This window comes from Danio rerio, chromosome 10, assembly GCF_049306965.1.
Source record: "Danio rerio strain Tuebingen ecotype United States chromosome 10, GRCz12tu, whole genome shotgun sequence".
NCBI classification, from domain to species: domain Eukaryota; kingdom Metazoa; phylum Chordata; class Actinopteri; order Cypriniformes; family Danionidae; genus Danio; species Danio rerio.
Genome location: NC_133185.1, coordinates 31,442,021 through 31,469,698, shown reverse-complemented (window position 1 = coordinate 31,469,698; position 27,678 = coordinate 31,442,021). Strand labels below are relative to the sequence as shown.

The following is a 27,678-nucleotide window of genomic DNA, read 5'->3' as shown; positions in this document are numbered from 1 at the left end:
TGTCCCTTTGACGAATAAAATTGATTATTACTAAATATGTCAACATAGTATTTACATTGTTTTTCCAATATGCTTGAGATGTTAGATGACTGTTTCGCTCTATATCCAACAAAGGGTTGTTGCTGGCATTAAAAAGCAGGCGTCGGTCTGACCCACCCAGTTCTGTTTGTTGCCTCTGCTCTGGCCATTAAAATTTCATACACTTGGAATGGCAGCAACGACAAGCTCACATTACCATGAGCTTTTGGGAGCAAAGAAAAAGTATCATGTGGCGACTACTTCCTTGATTTCACACCTAGCTTTGAAGACAGTGGAATCCTTTAAAGGGGCAGTTCACCATTAAAAAAAATTAATTTCCTCGCTATTAACTCTCCTTCAAGTGTATCCACTTATTTTTTTGTTGAACAAAAAATATATTTTGATTGTTGGATACTAGTAGCCACTGATAGTAGGAAAAGAGTACTACGAGAGTCAATGAATACTAGTTTACAACATTTTTCGAAATGTATTTTGTTTTTAAGATTAGCTATGTTGCAAATCACCTACTTTTATGCATATTTTGGGTTATCATTTAAAAAACACTTAATGAAAACTCACAAGATGTGCATAGATAAAAAAAAAAAACTTCTGAGTAGGATTAACTTATCCAATAACAGAAATGTGCATAAATTAGAAAGTAGACACATTTAGAGAATATATTCTAGCATAAGAATAAAAAAATGTGATTTTTTTGTTTATTTGATCACGTGATAACAGGAATGTGTAGTGGAATGGTGTTAATGGTCACTCTAAGATGTAATGGTCATTCTAAAATCCCTTAAACCAAAGTCTGACATCAAAGTGGTTCAGTATTAATACTGTTCAGAACTGTCTTGAGCAGCTGTGCTCCCAAAGAGCATCTTACACTACCAAAAGCCAACCCGTGCTCATTTTTATTTAGTCTTCACCTTCCGAGGTGCAAGTAATAAAAAAATGTGGAAAAAAAGGTCCACACTAACTTCTTATACAACAGCAATTTTTTCTTTTTGATACTTGTCACCAGTTTATCAAGAAGTTGCAATAGTAATAGTGTTCTCTTTATTTATGCAAAATGATTCTGAGAGAGTAGGAACTGAACATATAATATAAAAAATAACTTTTATTTAAGCTTTACAACCAAAACTAAACAAAGCTACAGTTGGTCTCTTACAGTGCACTCGGAAAGTATTCATATCGCTTCACTTTTTCCACATTTTTTTATGTTACAGCTTTATTCCAAAATGGATTAAATTTATTTATTTCCTCTAAATTCCACATACAATACCACATAATGAAAATGTGAAAAAAAAGATTTTTTGAAATTGTTGCAAATTTATTCAAAGTTAGTTATTCTATACAGTTTAGTTCCAACCCTAATTAAACACACCTGATCAAACTAATTGAGTCATTCAGTCTGGTTTGACACCTATAGGTAAGTGTGTTGAAGCTAAGTTGCAACTAAACTATGCAGGGCTGCGGCCCTCCAGGAACTTAGTTTGATTAAGAAAACCGCTTTTAAAGACTAAATTGTACACAAATTATTGAAAATCTACTGAAATCTGCCGATACTGCTCACTGGATGGAAACTGCTTTATTTGCAAATGTTTCATATAATTGGATGGAAACAAGTGGAGGATGAGTTAAATTATGACAGAATTTTCATTTTTGGGTGAACTATCCCTTTAACCAATTCCGCTATGGCCTGCAATGCCACCTGTCATTCAGGTTCTGTGGAAAGCTTTGAAAAAACAGCTCAAGAAGGGTCACCTCACCAGCTTCCCACTAAAAGCAGCGCTGATAACGTCTATGCAATGTCAGAGGAAAGACACAGGCATTTCCAGACCTGCTTCCTGGCATCTTTAACAGATTTCAAAAGAAGGCTTTACATTTCTCCAAAATCTGGCTCTTTTCCAAAATGAGTTTGTTTAGATGCAGCTTTCACTGACTAACATTGCACAGACTCTTCACAGTAAAGAACAGATCAACCACCAGACAAAACTAAACCTTCGAAATACCAGCTGCTGCTTTCCATGCTGTCCTTTCGGCTCTCGACTTTGATTCAGCTGCGACAAAATCCCCTGAATCGAGTGTTTCTGATAATATGAATAAAGCGGGTCAGCAGTGGCTGTGTGTGAGGCGAGGTGGAAATACAAGAGAATTAGTTGATTATGATGACTCAGCAGGGGTTTGGATCTCAAACAGACTCGGTTCAGTGGAGCGCAATGCAAATATTATTCCTCAGTGCGATTTGAATACATGCATACGTCATATTGATTCAAGGCTTTATGGTACCTGAATTCCCGGCTGCTCCCAGAATAGCGGTATTGACCCTCGGATCTGAATGAAGGAGGATACTTTGTCATCAAGGAAAATAATCTGCAAAGAACACAAGTGAAAACAGAACCTCAGCATTGGCATGTCACATTTAGTATATATTTTACTTGTATTTCTCACTAAAGGGTCATTTTTTTCTACTGAATAAACATAGCAAATTAAGTTCCAATAACTTTTATTTATTTATATTCTGTATTTTGGCTTCAAGATTCTAGACAATGTCCACCTTTAAAATACACACCATGCCAATGTATTCATCTATTCATGCTGATTGTATTTATGTATATATGCATAGAGTTATGTATGGAGATTATTTTTAACATCATTTAGTAATTTCTTATCATATCGCTAATTTTTAGATTTATTATGCTGGGTTAACACAAAGCGAATCATTAATTTGCTCTCTCTAGATTACTCAGGGGATGTTTTTCGGCTCATGTGGATTTTCCACAAGAGTTGAATTTTTTTAACTTGCATAAAAAATGCGCTTAAGGCGAATTCCATGGCTCACGACAAACACATCACAAATTCCACATCATTTACACCACACGGTGGAAATTTGCCTCTATTCACACATTTTTTCATTTACTTTGTTTGTATGTAATCTACACATACCAAAAATTGCGTTATGTGTGAACCAGGATTGCTACAAGAGTCACGAAAGTCCTCAAGTTTTTCAGCATTCCATGACAACAACCATTTTTATTATCTGAAAAATACAAAACCTTGGTCTATAATGACCGAAGTCCATTAGAATATTAATGAAGTGAGTTTAAAGGTGACTTGAAGGTAGGGCTGGGCGATAAAATCAGTATCGATATTTATTGACCGAAGACCATAGTTAATATCGATTAAAAAAAAGATTCGGTATAGAGCGGTTGGTATTTCTGTATTTAAATGCGGCTGTTGAGCACGCGCCTTGGAAGCAGTACCAATAAGCCTAGGGTGTCAGTTTGTCGTTTCAAATAGAGGCGCATTTTCCAGGTGCACCTAGTTGAAAAACATCTGAACATTTTCCGAATGCTCCAAGCTTACCGTGATTCATGCAAATAGAACGAACTAATATGCTTCACACCTCGTATGAAAATAATATATACATTTCAGTAACGGCACACTAATTACCTCAGACAAACGCAGCACACCCAAAAACAGCATTGCATTTTACTTTTCACCATAAACTTCTTTTAAAGCTGCTGCAATTTGTCCGTTTGTCATCCTTTGAGAAAATGGTCGATGGTTGGCAAGTTATGAGAGACGCCATAGAAAATGGTGAGAGAAAGCACGTGCAAGCACTTGCCACTTCAGGTCAGATTAACAACACATACAAAAAGGAGTGCTGTCTCACAGCAGTCAGAAGATGGTAAACAATAAACAAAATGTAAGGATGTCACCAGAGTGGCTTTTTGGTTTCTTTTCTTGTGCATCCCAGCCACTGGCTCCCCATCTGAAATATTTTTTAGCATAGGGGGTAATATAGTCATCCAACTTCACAATTTGTAATCTTGTAATATGTATTTGAGTATTGATGGCTGGTTCCTTTACTTCAAAGCTTAGATTTGATTATCAGAATTTGTTAACAGAGTTTGAGGTTTACTGTATCATTATTATTGACACTTTACGTATGTTGATCTACCTCTTCCTTTATCATTGCGCACACTTTGTAACATTTTGTTTATCAAGTTTAAGAGTCTCTGTAACACTATTGTTTATTTTATTATAAAGAGATGAGATAATTTGTTTAGATATTTTTCTTTTTGACTATTAAAATTATTTGCTTTGTGCTTAGTAATGTTGGTAAATACTAAAAGAAAAGGTTACAAATTATTCCAATACAAATGTATTGATAAAAAAATTCTATAATTATTGATATCAAATGATTTGAAACATTATATTGTGATACTTTTTTGCAGTATCACCTAGTCCGACTTGAAGGTAAATCATATTGTTGGCATACCTGCTCAGTCTCCACAAAATTGGCCACCTGGCCATCATCATTCGTGCCTCGGACATTGAAACGTGTGCCTGCTCTCTCCGAACTGAGCCGAGAAATCACACAAGCTTTGGCCTGTTTGTGCCCAGCATAGATGGTGCGGATCTCCACGCCACCACACATCAATCTCAGAAGCCAGTCGTCACAGTTCACCCCATAATGCTTGAGATGGAGATGAAGGGACTGATTCCTGCATGGTTAATATATAATTACAAAGCCATCACATCCATGTATCATCTACCCATTCAGCAATCTGAGCAAGTGAGATTTGGTTTATAAGAAAATATTTCTTGACACATGAAACAAATCCCATGAAACAACTTAATTGAACTTGTGACTGAATCAACTGAAAACAAATTAAAAGGAGGTTTGAGAAATACCCACCAGAAAAAGCGATTGTCGGATGTGTCTTCTCTGATTCTGCGATGGGCATTCAAGCTGAGATCCAGACTCACTCCAGTTGAGGACCAGGCGAAATAGAAGTTCCCAGAGTTTAAGACTTTCCTGACATCAGCGATCCGGTCCTCATCCGTGGGGTCATTCTTCAGAGAGACAAAGTCTGTGCCTGTTACCCGAAAAACTTCTGAATCCTGGACTTTTCCCACTGAGCTGCAGCCTGTTACGACCACCAGACTGTGCAGCATAGAATCACCTGTGGAAGAAAAATGAAGGTCAGTTTGTAGCTTAAGCATATTTTGTAAAAATTCAGGATTTGAGAGACAAAAATGTGAAAAAGAATCAGTTACTGAAAAATCTATCAATGTCAAAGTGAGTACTATTTATGGTCGATTGTTTATATCGTAATTGTTGTTTTAACATTGTGTGAACTGACATTTTTTTTTCTCCTTTAATTGAATGGGTAGAGAGTATAGACAGGAAAGTGTTAGGGGGAAGGATCGGCATAGGACCTCAAGGCGGGAATCATGGGGTGCCATGTGTTGACGCACTACCCACTACACCATTAGCGCCGACTGAACTAGCATTATTGAATTTGACAAGCAAAATATATTTTTTGATGATTTAGGATTAAGCCTATTAGAAAACAGCTTTTAGTAAAATTAAAATTTACAAACTTTTTTATATAGCGCACATTGTTTTCTTTTAATTGAACAATTAATCCATGCTGAAGTTTGTTTTAGTAATCTTTAATTAACGTTTGACCATTTGCTTCTGTTTTTGGAGTGGCGGTCCTTCTCTGTTGACATCAGTTTGATGCTTCAGCCACAATATTCTTAACCACGCAAATGAGCGCAAATCTATTATTTATTATACACATCAATTAATTTCCAACAACAAATTGACACTAAGTTACATTTTAGACACAATATTGTCTGTTTTTTTCTGTTTCGCTAATAAAAAATAGAAAGCCAAAGCAGAACATTTGCGCATCTCACAAGTAGCACTGCAGAGTTGAGTTCCAGAAGGAAACCATTTTTGAGCCAATGATAGAATCCATTTATAAAGATGGTCCCCTATTTCTTTTCTAAATGAATCAGCCATTTTGAATGAAACATTTGAATGAACGAGTAAGTGAATCACTCATTAGGAAAGGGACTTGGTGCCACACCTACTGGCAGTTATAGTGTCATATTTATTCATCAGTAACAGAACTAAACCTGCACAAACATACACTTAGCAACATACTGTATAGTTTAACTTTAGTTACTGAAAATTACCCCAAAATATTGAGATATTTTTTTTTCAATACAGACAATGCATACTGCCAAGACATTTAAAAGATGACAGTTAAACATAAGACAAGTACAAACAAGTACATGGCCAGTCTCAAAGTTACACTGTAATTATTGACTATATAGTATGTTATGCATTAACCCTCCACAAATGTTTGTTTTGGTGTGAATTTCAGTGTTTTGGTGATTATCTTCAGAATTATCTATTTTTTCTTTTAATCCGGCGACAGGGTGGATTTGGATTTGTTATGAAAACAAACAGAATTAGCAAGTACCCGCCAAAATAAAAACAGAGGCTGAGAAACTGTACCAAGGTTCAGACGCAGAACTCCCAGGATCCCATAGGCATCCAGCATCTTGGTGTACGATGCTTTTATGGTCTCTTTCTCTGCCGCCGCTGTGGATGACATCAAAATATTTACTTAAAATCTACATGCCATAATACTACATACTATTAAGATGAAATAAATACTTAAATGTGTCATTTTGTTTTGATTCTTACACCTAAGAAAGACAGAGAATCAATGCTAACTAAACATTTAATAGTTTAATTCAGTAACTCAGGGTGTGGACAGTCTTACACAGTACAGCAACAGCTCCAGACTCGAACATCAGACATTCTTCTCGATTTCTGGTCTCCACAATCACACTGTATGGAGGTGGATCCAGCTTGTGATAAATACGATAACCTTTACTGAATGCCATGGCTCGACACAACCTATTTCAGACCTGAATGCAAAAATAAATCATTTAAATGGAAACACACCATATAAAGCAAATGACACAGGGGTTGTGGAGACAATATTCCAACCCTTAAACCACCGGCAATTTCAGATATGACTGAGGTAAAGTTGGTCTTATATTCGCACATTCAGAGTTACTGCTTTAAAATATAATTTCAGAAAATAAGTCTTAGCAAATTCAAAATAGTGATATTATATAAGAGATATAACAGCAAGTGCCTATCAAGGTACAACATTGTTCACATAAATAGTGCTAAAGTTGTTTTGAAGTCATATTACATGCGATATCATACCGAATTTTTAAAGTAACATGGTATACAATATAGAGACCCTGTCATAAGATATCGCTGTTCAAAAATGAACAATGTGCGATTATAAAACTAATTGTACCCCAATCTAGATATGCAGGTGCAGCAAATGTCGCATCGTGCAACCATAAAAACACACAATTTAAAGTGGTTATTAGTACACCCTGTCACACCATTGACATTAGAGAGGAAGGAAATAAAGTGGGAAGCTTACACAATTCCTGCTGTTATAAATTCGTGTTTTTGCTCTAATGGTCATGCAGGATAAAGGAAACACAATGCTGTCGAAAAAACATCAGCTGTGCTGTTATTTCAGCATCACAACAGTGAGGGATGAAAAATCAAGCCAAATCCCATCAAAGCCGAAGCAACGAGCTAAAATGTCCGACTTAACTGAAACGAAACATGCAGAAAAACAGGATGACAGGTGCTCATCACAATCAAAACTGCAACCGAAATCTATAAGGATGTTTAATGCATGCATATACACAGCCTGTCTAACCTTGGGCCACTGTCTCGGAGTGTGGCTGAAGGTTAGCGCACAAGAAAATAGCAATCATCCGTGTGATAACTAGAATGAAGAAGATCGGGCCCGACCGGCCCTTGATCTGTCAAAATCAACAGTTCAAACAGACTGACAGCCCCTAAAAGCCTTTATCACGACCAGCACTGACGGCTAACGTTAGCCGGCTAGCTCTCCATCGCCTTCCTGAACCATATAAACAGACATTTTACTGATCACAGAGCCGCTATGTGTTCATTAGAACAGGAAAAGTGGAGATTTAATGTGTCGGTGTGTGTTGTGGATTTATAATGATGCTTAGTAAAGAGATGGTCTTGTGTACCTGTCAGAGTTGTGCCTGTCTTGCCCCGGTTGGATATCGTATATGGCTAGAAACAAAATGATTAGCGGGGCAGGTAGTTCAAGAACAGAAATACAACAGAAACCTAGAGAGGAAGACAGCAGCACTGTGGTTACGCCCAGAAGCGTTTCCAGGACCTTAAGCTAACCGCTGATTGGCTAGGTGTGTGTCATGTGATGTAGAAAGCAAGCATTATTAAAGGGATAGTTCACCAAAAAAAGTAAAGAAATAAGAATAAATACTTATTTTTAAAATACAAAAATATTGCATCATATATATATATATATATATATATATATATATATATATATATATATATATATATATATATATATATATCATTAAAAAACAAATAGGAATATGTTAAAGTTTTAAATTGAAAATTGTAGTCTATTGTCAGTAAGAAGACAAATAAACTGCCCAGCACATTCAACTTTTCTCACTTGGCCTTTCCGATGGGTCATTTAATCCAGGGGTTCCCAAACTTTTCAGCCTGCAACCCCCAAAATGACATTGCCAGTGACTCGCGACCCCCAATATCCTCTTAGCTGGTTAGAAATACAAAAATCTTGAATGCAATGGCACACACACACACACACACACACACACACACACACACACACACACACACACACACACACACACAGGCATATTCTTCATTAAATTTTTTAATGTATGTTCTATAAAATCAATCTGCTGCATCTGACACTATTGCTGTTTCTTTAATAATATGTAATTACCAAAGGGGTCGTAATCCAGTAGAACTAGTATTTATAAGCTACTATAGCAACTATGTAGCATATAGTAACTATAAACAACTCTTTTTTTTTTCTCTTCAGTAGGTTATGGATAAAAATATGGTAAGCTCGGAGTAGAGCCACTGCTCCTCCACATCAAGGGATGTCAGGCATCTGTTTCAGATGCCTCCTGAACACCAACCCATGGAGGCCTGGGAACGCCTCGGGATCCTTTCTGAAAATCTTGAGGAAATGTCTGGGGAGAGGGAAGTCTGAGGTTATCTCCCACGACCCAGCCCCAGAAATGCAGACAAAAATGAGATGAGATGAGATTTTCTTTTGTGTTCTACAGAAGAGTAAATGGTGAGGACGTTTACATTTGTGGGTGAACTATTCACCCATGACAGTAAGATACAATAATACATTTTATTAAATAAAAATTATTTATATTATAATTATATTACTTTAATATTATTCTAATTTTATATTTTGTAATGCATGTGTCATTATTGTTTATTATGTTTAGTTTAATTGCATTTTTTATATTATCGATATAATGTTGACAGTAAAAGTTAACCCTTTTTCAAAGAAACGGGTGATATTATAAAATGTTTTCAATTAATTTCAATAGTATCTGGAAGCAGCCTTTATGATGCAAGCTGCTACTGCAATGTCAGGCACAATGCACTCAATGGAGCTAGTGATGGGTTAGGGGTGGGGTTAGGTGAGCTCATTAAAAAGCATTGCATGCAGTTTAGATTGCATCTGCACTAGGTCTGCATCCACTCCACACAGTATCTTCTTTTGGAAAAACCTTTTAAATAAACTTAACTGGGGGAAAATCTGGTCATTACAGCAAAAATTCTTTCTCACAAATAAGTAAACAAAAGAAAAGTTGTTTTTTTTAACTGATTCATAGTTTTTTTTTTCCTGTTAAGAAAGTTATTCACAAGTTTAGAGTTGACACTGACTTGAGTTGTTATTTTTGTGTGAATGGTGACGAAACGGTGACACATTTGTTTTGGTCATGTCATTACATTCAGCAGTTACGGATTAATATAGATTTATTTTTGTTGAGGTGAAGATTCTTCAGCAATATATTATATTTGGGTATTTAGACTCAGACCCCACAAAAGAAAATAATGTTTTTTATAAATAAAATTACTTTCTTAAGTAAATATTACATTCACAAATGCAAATTCTCAAATAGTAAACCTGCCTTTGTAGTCTTCATTAACGATATGGAGAATTATATAAAGTTGATTTCAGGATCGGCTAATAAGAAAGCTTTAAAAGTGGTCAAAATATGCTCTGCTTTTAATATCTTCATTTAAGTAATCTTAAATTAGCACGTGTTTTACAAAAAACCTTTAATGCTTTTTTTTCTTTTCTCTTTCTCTCTTTTCTTTATTTCCTTATATCTTATGATGCTATTTTTTATATTCTTTCACATTGTATGTACTTTTTTGTCGATATCACTTGTTGATTGATATTATATTTTAGGTTTTATGTACTGTTATGTTCCTGATTTGAGCAATAATCTAAAAAACAGGTAAATTATTATAATTGCTAGTTATTATATACAGAAGTTAAATGGATTGAAAATGAAATTATGTGAACACTATTATAAGCTAAAATCTTAAAGCAATAAGATCTTCACAGATGTATCTGATGCACCACATATATGGTACTGTAGATCTGTAAGTGATCTAACATTTGTCTTCTCTTTATTTCTTGATTTTGCGCATTTTATTTTAGAGCTATATTATGTTTTAAAGTTTTATTTATGTTATATTTATGTTTTTTAACTTCCTAACTCATGTTTTGTGCAGAAAAAAAAGTTTAATAAAAAATACAATAAGAATATATTTGTAATTTGTCACAAATTATATTTTTTTTATGCTGCATATATCATTTTTTGAGTTTAATAAAATGTCATGAAAATGACATGGTAACCGCTTTTAGCTTACATAGACATTTGTTATTTATTATTGTTCAATATGGGCCTCGAGGCGCCCTCTTCAGACAATAGTTTATTAAAACAACCAATTTATTTATATTTTATTTCTATTTTCTTCCTCTTTCAGTCATTTAGACTCTTCCCATTACAAACGCCCACTCAATGTTAGCGTAACACTAAGAAAATGGGCAATGCAATGGTTCTAAATCAGTAAAATAAAACTTTATTAAATTAAGCAACAATGTTTTATGAACTATCTACAATATTTTCTTTCTTACGAGCAAGCATTACAAGTTTTCAAGAGATATTTTGTAATATCACAGATATACCAAAATAGGAAATATGAGAAATATAACAAATGAATTAAGTGCAAGATCAACAGAATGAATAACCACACTGTTTTGAATAGCTCCTAAAATCCCATTACCATCGCAATTTCATGAGTTGTCCCGCCCGTTTTGGGTGACTGGCAGCTTCACCAACCAATGATTTGAAATCCTTAAATTCAACCGACCAATCAGGTAAAGACATCCAGGAAACCGGCGTTTCATAAGAGGTTGCAAGATGTCATGTTTCATAAACAAAACAGAGAACAACTTTTAACTGTCGGGGAGCTTGCAGAAGAGTCTCGGCGGATGAGAGCAACTCTGTCTACATTTGCTTTGATGAAGACGTACGTCCTCAGTATATCTGCGCTGTCCGTAAGTAAACTGGATAGACTGGTAGCTGTCCAAGGTGGTCGGCAGGTTGACCGGTTAATTTAAGCTGTCATGATGCAAGTTGTTTAGGGGTTGATGGTTAGCCAATTACGTAGATCCGAGAGTAGTGTGATTATGGTAGATTGATGTAATTGTTTGTTTTATTCTTGTCTTTGCAGCTCACATCGTCGACGACACTATGAAGCGACTGTACTTTATCGAGCCCGTCGTCGCGATTTACGCGTTTGCCAGTTTTATGCTGTATCCTCTCATCCAGCAGTATGTGTATCGCAGACTGTGGCTGGAGATCACAAACTCGACCTATCCAGTGTCCGAAAACACTTCTCAATGCGCCGCCAACAGCAGCAACCACACCAGCCGACAAGAGGTACAGTATGCCACACGTTACATTCATATCTGACTCAAGCATTTTCATATTATTTACATATTCAGGCACTGAAATCATATATACACTACAATTTTGGTTTATACAGCAAAAAATAGCCTTTTTCTTACTTAAAGTTGTCTTGTTAAGAAAAAGTAAAGTAAGAAAAGCATTTTTTTTACAGTGTAGATGTGTTTTTTTTAGCAGTTGCTTTTTTTTAACAAACCTGCCTCTAGATATTTTAGTGAACAGCCAGTTCCCCTCAAGGTGTCTATAGGAGATATTTTATATCTTATAAAATTTAAAGTTCAGCTTATTATCAGAGTATATTTGAGTGTGTTGTTTTTTTAAGGTTATCTAAGAAAAGTGTTTGATTTGCTTCATGTTTTTGTGGAAGTGTCTGCTTCTCTTTTGTTTGTATATTAATTTAGTAGATTCCTCTGGATTAATTTATTTGTTTTATTTGTGTGTCAGTGTTTTACATTTAAAATATTGAATTTTGAAATTTATGCTTTTCTGAATTTTCATCATCAATTTACCATATTTTCCAAATTCTGAAAGACATGCACAATAGCCATACTAGATACATTTTTATATATTCAGCCTTTGTGTATGACTTTAGAAAAATGGCTGCATCATATTTATCTTTTATTACACAAGAGATTAGAAGCTCTTTCAGGACTTTATACCAAAATCTAGGGCTGCTCAATATTGGGAAAATCAGGTATTGTCATGTTTTCTTTTTCTGCGATAAATATTGTAATTAATATATATATATATATATATATATATATATATATATATATATATATATATATATATATATATATATATATATATATATATATATATATATATTTCACCAGATGACTTGAAAATTGCTATTTGGAAAGAATATATTTATTTAGAATAATTGACATGATTCTGTAAGGAAGTGAACCATTGTTAAAATGTTATAAACATTTACAAGCAAATACATCCATATAAGATAAGCTAAGATAAAATGTGTTGTTTTCGGGGCAGTCAAGCAGTAATCAGGTACATGATTTAAATAATAAAAGGGAAAATAACTTCAAAAGTCTTTACTGATATAAAAAAAAACAATAAAACTCATTAAACTTTTTTAAAGCTACAAATAGTAAAATTTATTGTGCCTAAATGCTTTAATTTTACTCAGCATTTAAAAATGTGATTATGAAAAACTTTTACTCTTTTTTGGATAAACTCTGCAGTAACTACACTTGTGTTTCTTATAGTCAACTATAATCATAACTCAAAATTGCATTTCCTGATATTGCAATATCGATGCTGAAACGATATATTGTGCAGCCCCACCAAAATCAGTTTTTATTGTTATTATTTTTATTATTTTTTGTTTGTTTACATGCCTGTAACTCAAAGTAAAAAAGATCTCTCATTTAACATTAAAGTTTGGTTCTTAATAAGCATTTGTTTTGACACACCTATTTTCATATTGTTAAATTTCATAGATTTTGGGATCCCGATGAGTAATTTTTTTAATATATAAAGAGAAACACCTGAAGAACCAATAATGTTGAATTCCAAACCTAATCTTGTTTACCTTTACCAAAACAAATGTACAGAACATACCTGTCTGAGTGCCAAAAATACCCTTCAAGTTGAAACCAGAAGTAGAGGTTATTTCCCTGTATCTAATTCCATAGAAAATAATAGGTGAATATGGTTAGCTAAATTGTTTGTAATGTATGTGTGTGAATGAGTGTGTATGGATGTTTCCCAGTGATGGGTTGCAGCTGGAACGGCATCTGCTGTGTGAAACATATGCTGGATAAGTGGTTCATTCTGCTGTGGCGACCCCAGATTAATAAAGGGACTAGGCCGAAAAGAAAATGAATGTACCTGAATGACCAAAAATAAAACTTAATTTACTTATAAAAAATAAGTTTACTCTCATTACTTGCTCTCAGTGGTCTGTTCATGATATTCTGTATTTTAATCATTTTCAGGTAGTTTGTAAGAAGGGATTTTGCTACTTAAGTTCTAACAGTTCAAATGCAATATTTTCTATTAACAGCTTTTTAATTCTGCACCAAAGTCTCTAGATTGAATCATATACAGTAGGGCCTTAAATGGAAAGTTTACCAAAAAAAAAGAAAATTCAGTCATTATTTACTCAATGCATGCTTTGACTTGTTACAAATCAATTTGTATTGTTTTTGTTGAACACGAAAGAAGATATTTTGAAAAATGTTGGAAACCTGTAACCATTAAACCCATAAAGAAAACAAATACCATGGAAGTCAGTGGTTACAATTTTCCAGCAATCTTAAAAATATCTTTTTGTTTGTGTTTTCAACAGATAAAAGTAAGTCATACTGATTTATAACAGCTCAAGGGTAAGGAAATGATGACATAATTAAATTTTTGTTCTGAAAAAATTTATATGTACAAGAAAACAAGAATTTAAAGGTATCTTAAATTTTTTTATGGGCTACCAGCATGCAAACATTCATTCGTTCATTCATTTTCTTTTAGGCTTAGTCCCTTTAATAATCAGGGTTCGCCACAGCGGAATGAACTGCCAACTTGTCCAGCATATGTTTTGCGCAGCGGATGCCCTTCCAGCTGCAACCCATCACTGGGACACACCAATACACTCTCATTCACACACATACGCTACAGACAATTTAGGTTACCCAATGCATGCAATTATCTTTTCAATAGTTTAAACTAATCATCTCAGTGCTGAATTCCGAAGTCAAATATTTTTGAAAAGCAACAGTTGTCCATTGCAACAGTTTACTAGATCACTCATTCAGGAAACCAATGTTTCGTCATAAAGAAACACAGAACAATTCTTTGTAAGTTAATACTTGCATAATAAGTAAACTAATAAATCAATATTTCAACTGTGTAATAAGTGAGACAACGTTGATCCAGTCAGTATTATTCACTGAATAAATCCTGGTGTCAGAAGTTAATTTATTTACCTTAAATTGAATGTGAGGGGCAGCTCAGTGGCACAGTGGGTGGCGCTGTCGCCTCACAGCAAGAAGGTCACTGGTTCGAGCCCCGGCTGTCCCCTTCACAAGTCCAAAGACTTCACTATAGGTGAAGTGAGTAAGCTAAATTGTCCGTAGTGTCTGTGTGTGAATGAGAATGTATGGGTGTTTCCCAGTGATGGGTTGCAGCTGGAAGGGCATTCGCTGCGTAAAACATATGCTGGATAAGTTGGAGGTTCATTCTGCTGTGGCGACCCCTTATTAATAAAGAGACTAAGCTGAAAAGAAAACAAATGAATGAAAATAAAAGTAAGCTACACCTGTTGTTGTTTCGGATCTCAGTCTGTTGCATTCCAATTTTGGTCACAGATACACGAACATCTGCGTTTCATTTCCTTTTTTTCTCTCTCTCTTTTTTCTTTTTCTTTTTAAAGCTGTTTTTATTTTTGGATCAGGAATTGCATCACCCCTTATAAGACACTTACACGCTTTCATAAGCACATCTGTTTTATTTATTTTCCTCCTCTTCTTTTTTTTCCAGGAGGTGCAGAAAGCAGCTTCGCTGTTCTCCATGTACACTGATTTATCCTCCATGATCCCCAGCCTCATCGTGACCCTCCTCCTGGTGTCCTACAGCGATCAGCGTGGCCGAAAGATCACCATTATCATGCCTCTCATTGGCACTCTGATCTACACGCTTTCATTCCTCACCGTCTCGTTCTTCCAGCTCAACCTTTACCTCCTTATTGTTGCCTCATTCGTAAGTGCCCTCTTTGGGGGCATCGGCACCATGTTAGGTGGCTGCTTCTCCTATGTGGCCGATTTGTGTGAAGATGGCAAACAAAAAACCCTTCGGATGGCTGTAGTCGACATGATGATTGGCATGCTGGCAGGTGTAGCTTCAATCTCCACTGGCTACTTCTTACACGCAGCCGGGTTCAACTGGCCGTTTTTTACCTCTGCCATATTTCAGGTTGTTAATTTATTATACGCCATCTTTATTCTGGAAGAAACTAGAGTCATTGATAGATCGGAGACCTTGGCTTGTTGTCAGGCCTTGCGGAATCTGGCATGCAGCATCTACAGCTTGTTTGCTGGAGGAAGTAGACGAAGAACATGGGTTCTTGTGCTGTTGATTATCACCTTTTCCTCCTTGTCTTTTGTCAATACTGGAGGTTTGTCCATAGTCACGCTTTATGAGCTCAATGAGCCGCTGTGTTGGACTGAGATTCTTGTCGGATATGGCTCTGCTGCCGGCACATCTATTTTTATTACAAGTTTTGTTGGCGTGTTTTTGTTTTCTCTCTGCCTGCCTAACATCGCCATCGCCTTCATTGGGATGCTTTCAGTCGCTGTTAGCATGTTGATGACCGGCTTCGCCAAGACCACGCTCACAATGTTCCTCGGTGAGCATGAATGCTTGCAGTTCAAAAATTAAGACATTTTTAACTGTAGGTTAAACACACACACACACACACACACACACACACACACACACACACACACACACATATATAAATACATGCATACAGTGTGAAAAATAAGTATTGAACATGTCATGTTTTTTTTATGTCATAATATTTCTAAAGGGGCTGTTGACACAGAATTGAACCAGATTTTGGTAAAAACCCAAACAATACAAACATAAAAATAAAACAAAACAAAACAAAAAATTAAAAATGATTTGTGTAATAACAATGGAATGAACAGAAGAGGAAGTACTGAACTACTAAATGTATTTGATACTTTATATAAAAGGCTTTTTTGGTGATGGCAGGCTAAAGACGCCTCTCATATGGAGAATGAAGTCACATGCATTGCTTATGTGTGAGTTTTTCTTAGACTTCAGAGTGTAAAAAATCTTGATGGTTCTGGGGGTCTCGTCTATCAAATCTGATCTTTGATTTGTATTTTATATTGGATTCAAGTCAGATAATTGGCTGAGCCATTTTACATTTTACATTTTACTTTCTCTAAAAATATTTAAGAGTTTTCTTGGCTGTGTTTTGGATCATTGTCTTGCTGAAATGTCCACTCTGGTTTCATTTTCATCAACTTGTTAATGTAGACGTTGTACTGAAGCAGCTAATATTAATTTACAACGAGGAAGGGCAAAGGGTTGCTGAAGAACTACTAAGAGATTTCATTTGCTGTCTGGGCTTCACTGCCTTTTATACCTCCCTTTTTTATGTGTTCAACACTTTTTCCCTGCGTCATTAAATTTTATTATGCATAACTTAATTTGTAAACTAATTAGATTTGTTTTCTTTACATTCATAGATTTCTTTGATTGCTGTCAACATCCAGGGAAAAATTCAACAGCACCTTTAGAAATATGTTTACTAATAAAAAAAAATATATATATATATATTTTTTTTTCATTTTACCATTTTAATGTAAACTTGCAAAGTTAAGTTTATATATATTTAAAAATAAAAATGTTAAAATGTGTATAAAATGGGTAAGATTTCTGCACTTTGCAAAATAAACAAACATGGTATAGTTTTTTGATTATGAAACATTAGATTTTGGTTAAAATTGTTTTTAAAATCAATGTAAATATTTTTGTTAAAACAATTACTTTTTTCACTCAGCAAAAAAGTAACCAGGGTTGTTTCTGTATTTATATATATATATATATATATAATGAGCCCTGGCTGTCCCCACTTACAAGTCCAAAGACTTCACTATAGGTGAAGTGAGTAAGCTAAATTGTCCATAGTGTCTGTGTTTGAATGAGAATGGATGGGTGTTTCCCAGTGATGGGTTGCAGCTGAAAGGGCATCCGCTGCGTAAAAACTTGCTGGATAAGTTGGCGGTTCATTCCGCTGTGGTGACCCCGGATTAATAAAGGGACTAAGCTGACAAGAAAATGAATGAATGACTAAATCGACTGAGGCGACGCAGTAACGCAGTAGGTAGTGCTGTTGCCTCACAGCAAGAAGGTTGCTGGTTCGAGTCTTGGCTGGATCAGTTAGCGTTTCTGTGTGGAGTTTGCATGTTCTCCCTGCGTTCGCGTGAGTGTGAATGAGTGTCTGTGGATGCTTCCCAGAGATGGGTTGTGGCCGGAAGGGCATCCGCTGCGTAAAAACATGTGCTGGATAAGTTGGTGGTTCAATTTCTGCTATGGCGACCCCGGATAAATAAAGGGACTAAGCCGACAAGAAAATGAATGAATGAATAAATCGACTGAGGCGACGCAGTGGCGCAGTAGGTAGTGCTGTTGCCTCACAGCAAGAAGGTTGCTGGTTCGAGTCTCGGCTGGATCAGTTAGTGTTTCTGTGTGGAGTTTGCATGTTCTCCCTCCGTTCGCGTGAGTGTGAATGAGTGTCTGTGGATGCTTCCCAGAGATGGGTTGCGGCTGGAAGGGCATCCGCTGCGTAAAAACATGTGCTGGATAAGTTGGTGGTTCATTTTGCTATGGTGACCCCGGATTAATAAAGGGACAAAGCCGACAAGAAAATGAATGAATGAATAAATCGACTGAGATTGGTTTTATTAATAGCAGAAATATATATTGTGTTATGGACTTTAAACACATTAAATCAGTTTGTCAAAACTGTAGAACTCCAAATAAATGAATAGTTTATACCCTTCAAATGCATTAAATTAAAAAACGACACTTCATATTTTTGTTGATATATTATAGTGGCATATAGAATTATGACATTAATTAAATGAAAACTATGGCTCTCTCGGGTTACATCAAACATCTTTATCTTATCACACGTTTATATACTTTTTATACATGCACTAATATTAAGTTGAAGTTTGCTCAATAAACATCAGTGATAACTGAACAGAAGGGGTAACTGCTGAGGTGTTAATTAATTTTCCTAGCAAATTTTAGTGATTAGTAGTATACTGTAAAACCTACTGTTTTTTGTATTTTAGCTGCATAAATCAGTCCCATATTATTTAAAAAGCCAGATTTGTGTGCTCTGTATTTGTAGCCATTTAAAATAAGTGAGTTTTCCTGCAATTCTGAAAATGTTTGTCTAGTTAATGTGTGTGTTGATGTGTTTGCTTACAGTGAGAATTCCTGCTATGTTTGCCATCATGCCATTCCCTGTCCTGCGTTCGATGATGTCAAAGGTCGTCTCAAAGTCTGAACAGGGTGAATGACTCTCTGAAAGCCTCTCTTCCAAAGCAAAACCTCTTTATTCAGCAAAACATTGATCATAAGAGCTCTTATCTGCTCAAGATGTGTTTTGTGCGACTATGCACTTTTAAAGTGTTGGGTTTAAGGATCCTTATTTCAAAATCTGTCTTCCTTTGAAAAGACAATAATGTTTAGACATTGTATTTTCTCAGGAGCGCTGTTCGCCTGTGTGGCCTTCACAGAAACGCTGAGCACCAATGGGTCTGCTGCCAGTTTTAGCAGGATCTATGCAGCCACTGTGGCTTGGTGTCCAGGTTTTGTCTTCCTACTGGGTGCCGGACTCTGTCTCATTCCCATGAGTTTACTGGGGTAAGAGCAGCACTGAAATATAACCAACTGCTGATGTTCAGGAATTAGAAACAGTGTATTTAAAGGCACTGGGAAATCAAAATGGGCCCTTTTTGTGGAATATTACAAAGTTCATTAAGATGATCTATCTGTGCACATATTCAGAGGTACTTGACGAATGGGTGGTAATTTTTGATTTTTGTAAAACAATTTTTGAAGAAAAATTTTTGAAATTCATGTAGCTTGAAGACTGATGTTTTAAAAAATATAGGGGGTAACTTGCTTTCACTTTTTTAAATAATAATAATATTAATAAACTTTATTTTTACATAGAGCACATAAAAGTAGCATCTTAGGGCACTTAACAGACATGACATGCAGCAGTAAAATATACATTTTTCTTTGCATTCATCCTTGTATGTAATAAAATATAATTAAAAACACATAAAATATTAATAGTAATAAATCTAAAAATCCAATGAAATGAAATAAAAGCTACCCTAAAAAAAGGAAGTTTTAAGAGATGATTTAAAAATACTCAGGGATTCTGCATTGCTAATATCTACACAATTTAGGCACCAATGAAGAGAATGCCCTGTCTCCCATAGATTTTAGCTGCGTTTTTACTGAACTATAGTCTAAAATTGTCCTTTGGTGAGACATAGCAAACATTATCTTCATTTTGGACACGTTTCTTTATATAGTTTTGTTTGACCTGTTGGACGTTTTCAATAAAAAGGCCAAACCATACTTAACAATTTTATAGTGCTTCCCAAACAGTAAAATATGTGAAACAAGATAAAAACTTGTGCACATCATGGGCTTTACAGGGGGCTTCAGTCAGTCACATAATTTTGTATGGGGTCTTTCAGCTAAATCAGATTTTTTGGGGGATTGGCATGTAGTGTCACACCAGAGCACATGCTTTTCAGTGACAAAATGCATCAAATTCCTAGAATTGTTTTTAGCAATATAAGGATAGGAAAAAATGAAATTTACTAAAATAGCCACTTAAAAAATTTTTTGAACTACTGTACACTCGAGAAAGGTCTTAGTAGAGTTTTTAGATAAAAAAATTTAATAATGCAGCAGTTTAAATAACAAGACTATTACAAGACAAAAAATGTTTAACCATTTACTGCATTTTAAATGCATTTTAATACTAACTATATTAATTTTTGCCATGTCACATCAACTACTATGTCCTGTGTCCTAAATCATGTGTCCTTATAATTTTTAATCTAAATAATTTCCCCTTTATTCAACAGTATTTTTTTTTCTGATGACTTATCAGCATGACAGAAGGACAACCTGTTCCTCTCATGAGACTAACTAATAGTAACCCAAAATGATCCAATGATATTTTTAACGGGCAAATATCAATCTTTTTTTTTTTTTGGTAGCTTTCTTTTAATGGAATTATTAACCAGAACGAGTGCTGACTTTGGGTGTTTGAAAAAACACGTTAGAAATAAAATGAATTACTTATACATTTTTACACTTTTACGTAATTTTGTAATTTTACTTAAATATGTAAAAAATAAAAACACATTTTCAAATGTAGTAAAATCAAATCAAATAAAAGCATCTTATACAGTGTACAGTATGTAACACATTTCTAGGTTTGTTAAAGATTACTATAAAAATGAACAATTATTTACCCAGTTATTTATCAACTGATATCAAAATATTTTAAAAGTGGTATCCATTTACTTGGTTATAAGTTACATTTTAAAATTTTATGTAGAAATAACAATATGAAATACTGCTGAGTGCTGGTAGCTTTAAATAAAACCTTTACAAACATTGAATATTTAATCATTTCTTTATATCCATTTCCTAACATGTGCTTTATATTAAACTGTATTCAAAACAGAAAATGGAATAAAAAATAACATTAAAACAGTCGTAACAAGAAGTATCATTTGTTTTTAAAAATTATTAGCCTTTCAGATTTCTTTAAGGTAAAACTGAAACTAAAGTTATTTGTGAAATGCACTATAAGAATACTCTTATTTTTAGAAAATGTAACAAGCAGATATTATCACCATTGCCACTACAGTATAAGCTAAAATTACATTTACTGTAAAAGCTTGATTTTTAACACTGCATTGACCTTTTGGTTTGGAAAGCACCTTGTTGGTCCAGTAAATCTTTAAAACTGGTTTTAAATCGTCCTGAATGTTGCTCGTATGATAGTTCCTTGTTTAAAAATGCCAGCTATGGTTTCCATTTCCTCTTTCCCCTTTCTGCATATTCTTGTATTTTTGTACATACTGTAAGTATGATTTGAATGTTGACTGATTCCGACTCAATGTGTGCCTCTCCAGAATCCTTAAGTGTGTCCATCCATTGGATCCTAATGACACTCAAGCACTCTTATCTGAAGATGGGACTGAAGCATCAGATGACCCACCTGTAGCGTAAAATCAAAGGGAGTACAAGTACCTTCATCGTTTCTCTGTGTGTTCTTTCCTCATACCAGGATAAACTCAGAGCTGAAAACAACTGTGGGTACTCTGTTCAAGCCAATTTCAACTATTTGTAGTATTTTTCAGTCACTGAAATATGTTTTTGCTGAAGCTTGTGCTAATTGTGGTTGTAGAGTGAACCACAACAGAAGGGAATATATATATATATATAATAGGAATTATTATTATTATTATTATTATTATTATTATTATTAATATTATAATATAGAGTGATGTTATTAATTTCAGCAAAAACAAAATTTATATTTCCTAATGGAAATAGCAGTAGTCTGCAAGGCAGCAGGAAAATTGGGTAATATTTTTGAATCTTTTAGCATTATAAACATAACATTTATGAACAAAAAAATTTAAGTTCATTTTTTGTTTTATGAAGAATTGTATTTTGTCATGCCTTTTACATTAGGCAAATGTAGGGGTTCAAAGAAGAGATGGTACTAGGTCAGTCACAGTAATCAATATATGGAATTATCATGCAATACTTGGAAATGACCTCAGTTATATTTGTCATTCCAATATATATTTACAAATTTACAAGTTTGATGCATTTAAACGTTAAAGCCATTTTACAATTACATTCAAGCAAAAGCAAACATTTACATACTACCTTACTGGTGTCAAAGGTTAGAAATGGATATTTAACTAATAAGGCATTTAACAGTACATTCATTTTCTTTTCGGCTTAGTCCCATTATTAATCTGGGGTTGCCACAGCGGAATGAACCGCCAACTTATGCAGCATATGTTTTAAATCAGTGTAAACCCTTCCAGTTGTAACTCATCACTATGAAACACCCATGTATACACTACGGATGATTTAGCTCACCCAATTCACCACATGTTTTTGGACTTGTGGAGGAAACCGGAGCACCCGGAGGAAACCTATGCCAACACGGGGAGAACAAGCAAACTCCACACACAAATACCAACTGACCCAGCTGGGGCTCGAACCAGCGACCTTCTTGCTGTGAGGCGATTGTGCTAACCACTGCACCACCGTGCTGCCTTTAATAGTATATCTAATCTGACATTTACGTTTTTAACCTCGATTCTTAATAACATTAAGAATGATAAATATAGGGTGACACGGTGGCTCAGTGGTTAGCAAAGTTGCCTCTCAGCAAGAAGGTTGCTGGGCCAGTTGACATTTCTTTGTGAAGTTTGCATGTTCTCCCTGTGTTTGTGTGGGTTTCCTTCGTGTGCTCCGGTTTCTCTCACAAGTCAAAAAACATGTGGTATAGATTAATTAAAAATTAGATAAATTAAAAAATTTAAAGTGGCCATAGTGTATGTGTGTGAATGAGTTTCCCAGTACTGGGTTGCAGCTGGAAGGGCATCCGCTGTGTAAAACCTATGCTGGTTAAGTTGGCAGTTCATTCTGCTGTGGCGACCCCTGATGAATAAAGGGACTAAGCCAAAGGAAAATGAATGAATGATAAATATTTCAAAGTTTTTATGTCTTTAGCATTATTATGCTGTTCTATTATCATTATATCATTAGTGGCATAAAATGATCTCAGAATGACAATAATATCGCTTATTGCAACAATTTCTGTAACAATGTATCACACAACAATATTTCCTTATCGTGACATGCCTAGATGGTACATTTATTAAGTTAATAAAAGCATTTTTTTATCAATGGAAAATATAACAAGATATTAGCATCGGAAATATATATATTTGTCATCGGAAAAATGCCATCACAACATAAACCTTTATGTTACTTTAACTCATTTTGATAAGTTAATTATGCTTTAACAATTAGGTTACACAAAGTTTCATTAATATTTTTAAGACTGTTTGACTGATGTAAGTTGAAATGACTAGAAAAGATCAATTGATTCAACTATAAAAGTGAAGGCTGTAAGACTTTTTGTTTTACTTTCATTGTAATATTCTAAGTAAAAGTAATGGGTAAATTAAATTAATTTATTTTAGGTGAATTTATTTATTTATTTTTATTTTTTTCCTTTGCTAAGAGCAACCCAAACAGCTTAACTATGAAACAGAAGTGCCTTGCTCCTCTCAGCATTATTCCCCATTGGATTTTTTTCATTTAGTGTCAAGTTTAGCTTTTAGGCTTTGGTTTTGCATTGTTGTCTCCAAACATGAGTTTATGCTTAATTAATGGCATTTCTAAAAGTTCAAATGTATTTAATGTAGATGACCAATACCAATTCAATATACAAATAGGTTTAAGAAAGAAGGCCAATATAATTTATTTTGCAACAGTAGAATCATCAGTAATAGAAACTTTCATCCACACCATTGAACCAAAGAAATGTTGCACTAAATATTGAAAAATAAGGGCTGAATGGATATGTTATGTTCAACTAAATTAATTAGTTGTGTCTCCTGAATTATTTGGAATAACTGATTGAGGAATATCAGTACATTGCTGCCATAGAAGTACAGTACGTATCTAATTTGGGATGATGTGCAATATCTTATTGTTTTCATAAGTGGTTAGATTTTTAAATGTGTATATTAGATTGATTTTATAAGGCTTAACATTTGTGTGATCTTTACAGTGTTTCATAGTTTAAAAGTGTGACAGATTTTCAACTCTCATGTTTGAACAGTCATGAGCAGTTTGTCAATAAGCTCAGACTTAATCTTTATTAACACATGCAAAACAGCAGTACATGCTGTACTATTGGAAATCAAAACAGCTCAGCTTATAATTTTCAAACCAAGCTAAGGTTGCAGTTTTGATGTTTGATTTCAAAAGGTATATTTATTAATGAATATACTGTATATTGTGAAATAACAAATGTATCTTTGTATCATTTGAAACAGAAATTGAGCTTTATAGTTCAGGTCATAGGAATTAAGTTTTGACTAGTTTTAGTTCAACTGTTTATGTAGCATCTGCTAAAATAAATATTGAAAAAGTTGACTTGTAATGGCTTTTGTGAGTCCAGTCTCTCTCTACAGAAGCTTCCTTAAATGTTGTCATAAATTGCAAAGTAAATTCTATAGCAGAGGTATGTGGGAACACTGCATACATTTCATTGCCACGGTAAGTAAACCTTCTTTTTTGGTGGTAGACAACCCCCCACCCCCTTTCTGTGTGTTTTATAGTTGTGGCCAGAAGGTGGCGCTATAGATACATAAATACATATGGATGTCTTTAGTACAATATGAGTTTGTATCATTTGTCATTTCATTTGTATCATTTGTTTCACAATTTTTAAGCTTTTTTTGTCTCAGTGAGTGTGAGGATAGTGAACTATAAGATGAACCAGTACAATTGTCTGGAGAAAAATAAGTTTTGAAAATACACACCCATATAACTACAGGGCTCAGCATAATTGAGTACACCCCAGTTTGAAAATGAATATTTTTATCCGTTTCTCTGTGAATATAGGCAATGTGTTTTGGTGCATTTAAACAAAACAGATTTATTAAACAGATACATCTATTAAAATATTATTTTAGTCACTAAATATATTTAAAAATTGAAAGATAATACAGTTAAATTAAAGCAAAATGTTGGAAAAAATAAATTTTTCTTTCTTTTTTTTTTGCTTTTTCTCATCTTTTAAATTTGTATTTAGTATTTTTCTATAACATAAATTTAGGTGCACTAGTTATTGTACGTTGTTTTGTTAGAGAAGCTCCAGATTTGGCTTTAGTACAGACTAATCTAATGTATATATGCTGTGGCGAGACGAGGGATAAAACATGAGCATTCAAACAGATATGGTGTAACGACCCAGAGGGTGATTTATTTACAGTGCAAGGTAAGGAGGTGAGGGTAGGGTAGCTGTGCAGGTATGAGTCCTTTGGCCGGGTAATGTGGAAAGTCCTCAGGGCTGATGAAGGTTAGGATAGTTGAAAACAATCTGAGGTGCCAGTCTGGCCACTGCTATCTGCTGGGGAAAACAGAGAAAGGAGCATTAGCGTGTCTTCTAGGAGAGATAAAGCTCACCCTGTGTCTTCTCTTTCTCTGTTTATATGCTCCAGTCTTAATGAGCTGCAGGTGGCGATCGGTGCTGATGAGGTGACAGGTGTTGGTGGTTTGTACTTGTGGCGATGCTGCATTGGAACACTCGCCACAATGCACAAATATAATTTTGTATAGCTTACTAATTAAAAATATGAATTTAAAAGATAGCTTTGTGAGGGGTGTACTTATACTGTAGCTCTCAAAATTAAAGTTACAAGAGCTGTCACTGGGGTGGTACCTTCTTAAAAGGTACATAGTTGTACTTAAAGGGTTCATATTGGTACCTCAAAGGTATTATTTAGATATTAATCCCTAATAATTTCAAGAGGTACTCTTTTGTACTTTTTAGGTACTAATAGGTACCCTTGAGGCATTAACGAAGACCATTTAGTTACAAATGTATTCCTTTTTCAAAGATACCAACCCAGTGACAGAGTTCAGATGCAAAAACCTCTTACATTTATGTTCAGTTATTTCATGTTAAAAGAGATAAAAATAACTTATTTGCCATAAAACTGAAATAACTGAATTAAGATATAGGATCCTGAGAAAAATGCTAATTTTAGAAGAAAATTTCAGATGGCACTTAGAGACCTTTGCATCTGAACTCTTTAAAAAGTCCAGTGAAAAATAGTGTGATCCTGTAGAAATCCATTGACGTTTATCCTGTCACACTTCACTCTTTCCACAACTACCCCCATCCTCCCTGACTTTTGACATGATGACAGGTCACAGATCTGCAGCTCTTGGTAATTGTGCAGTCCTAGTGTCTGCCGAGTGAAAGTATGATAAATCTGAAGTGGAGGGGCGGGTGGTGGGCTTCTCCAGTTTCCAAACTGAGGCTCCACACCGCTGACTCCACATGATCCACCTCACCACAGTCTGCCGGCTCCCACACACCCTCTGTTTATCTCCCTCTCTCATTTCTCCAGCTTTAAATCTAAATCTTTTTGCTTTCTCCCCTTTCTTAAGCTCCCCACCCCCCATATGCAAACACATTCTATTTAATTTATATTCAGATGCATAGGCACAAATACACAAATCCCTTATACACAAGCTTGCGGTTTGCGGCCAGATAACACCCGCACCCACACACCACCCAGGGATAAAAAGCATCCACACTTCTAACAAACAGTTGGACCCTTCTTTCAACAGACACATCTGGGGTTTGTTGGACACACATGTTTGTGTGAGCCTACAATGGGGGTTACAGCTACATGCTTAAGAGCTTGTGTCACATAAGGTAATGTGAACATTGTTTGCGAGCATTGTTCGAATGACTTGTTGCTGTACTATATAGTGAAATTTGGAAATGTGGACCTATTTTGAGTATAGTAATGTAACTACTTTAAAGTTACAGACAATGCCAAAATAATAGATGCAACATTGGAAATAATCTGTTGTGGTATTTCAATACCAGTCACGGCTATTCATAACTTTTTTGATTTAGTGGCTAATTTCATATGAATTTGTACAATCTAATTCATACAATTTAGTATGATTTGCTCATCACCCAATGATGGTTGGGTTTAGGGTTGGGGTTTGTACGAATTAGCCACTTAACTGACAAAACATATAATACTTACATTTTCTCGTGAGATCAGGCTGTGTATTTCTATAGTGGCATTGACAGTGTTGGGGAAAGTTACTTTCGGAAGTAATGCGTTACAATATTGGGTTACTCCTCAAAAAAAGTAACTAGTTGCTTTGCTTAGTTACTTTTTATGGTAAGCAAAGCATTAAAGTACTTTTGTGATACTTTTCTTTTTTCTTCACATCTTTCTTCACATTTTTTCTCTGCGCCTGCTGAGTGGGGCACCTCAGCCAATGAGGGCAAAGGGGCAGTGGCTCTAGCCACCGGGCCACCCCCCTGTGCACGCCCTGATGCTTTGTATAAACACATTTCGATCCAGCAAAGAACTAGAGTACCCAAATATAACAATTTCTGGGTTGGGTGTCGAGGTAAAACCATACATATCAGAAAACCATGTAAATATGTCACACCAGAAATCAGAAAGTTTTGGACACGTTCAAAAGAGGTGGGTCAGGGAGCCTTCAGCAGACTTACACCGG

General features: G+C 35.0%; 2 protein-coding genes across 51 annotated transcripts in view; one reads left to right on the top strand and one right to left on the bottom strand.

Annotated features, from left to right (window-relative positions):
• synj1 (synaptojanin 1) overlaps positions 1 to 8,020 on the bottom strand; it is a 55,700-nt gene extending 47,680 nt beyond the window's left edge. For 49 of the 50 annotated variants that reach the window (XM_005155364.6, XM_009305309.5, XM_005155357.6 and 46 more), the window contains exons 1-6: positions 7,930 to 7,977; positions 6,615 to 6,762; positions 6,344 to 6,430; positions 4,727 to 4,994; positions 4,307 to 4,532; positions 2,311 to 2,394 (exon numbers count right to left, since the gene is read on the bottom strand). In XM_005155364.6, the coding sequence (XP_005155421.2) occupies positions 2,311 to 2,394; positions 4,307 to 4,532; positions 4,727 to 4,994; positions 6,344 to 6,430; positions 6,615 to 6,738 (789 nt within the window). In that variant the 5' untranslated portion in view covers positions 6,739 to 6,762; positions 7,930 to 7,977. 50 annotated transcript variants of the gene reach the window in all.
• Positions 8,021 to 11,177: 3,157 nt separating this feature from the next.
• si:dkey-5g14.1 lies at positions 11,178 to 21,964 on the top strand. Its single transcript, XM_679321.10, has 6 exons — positions 11,178 to 11,345; positions 11,522 to 11,730; positions 15,253 to 16,117; positions 18,745 to 18,828; positions 19,026 to 19,182; positions 21,492 to 21,964. The coding sequence occupies exons 2-6, from the start codon at positions 11,542 to 11,544 to the stop codon at positions 21,586 to 21,588; spliced, it is 1,392 nt and encodes a 463-aa protein (XP_684413.6). The 5' UTR covers positions 11,178 to 11,345; positions 11,522 to 11,541; the 3' UTR covers positions 21,589 to 21,964.
• The last annotated feature ends 5,714 nt before the right edge of the window (positions 21,965 to 27,678 follow it).

What these genes read in the sequence shown, in the direction of transcription:
- si:dkey-5g14.1 (XM_679321.10), top strand. Translation starts at nt 11,542, where the DNA reads ATGAAGCGACTGTACTTTATCGAGCCCGTCGTCGCGATTTACGCGTTT. An exon ending in CACGCTCACAATGTTCCTCG is followed by an intron (nt 16,118 to 18,744) that starts GTGAGCATGAAT and finishes GTTTGCTTACAG; the next exon opens with TGAGAATTCCTGCTATGTTT. An exon ending in ATTCCCATGAGTTTACTGGG is followed by an intron (nt 19,183 to 21,491) that starts GTAAGAGCAGCA and finishes GTGCCTCTCCAG; the next exon opens with AATCCTTAAGTGTGTCCATC.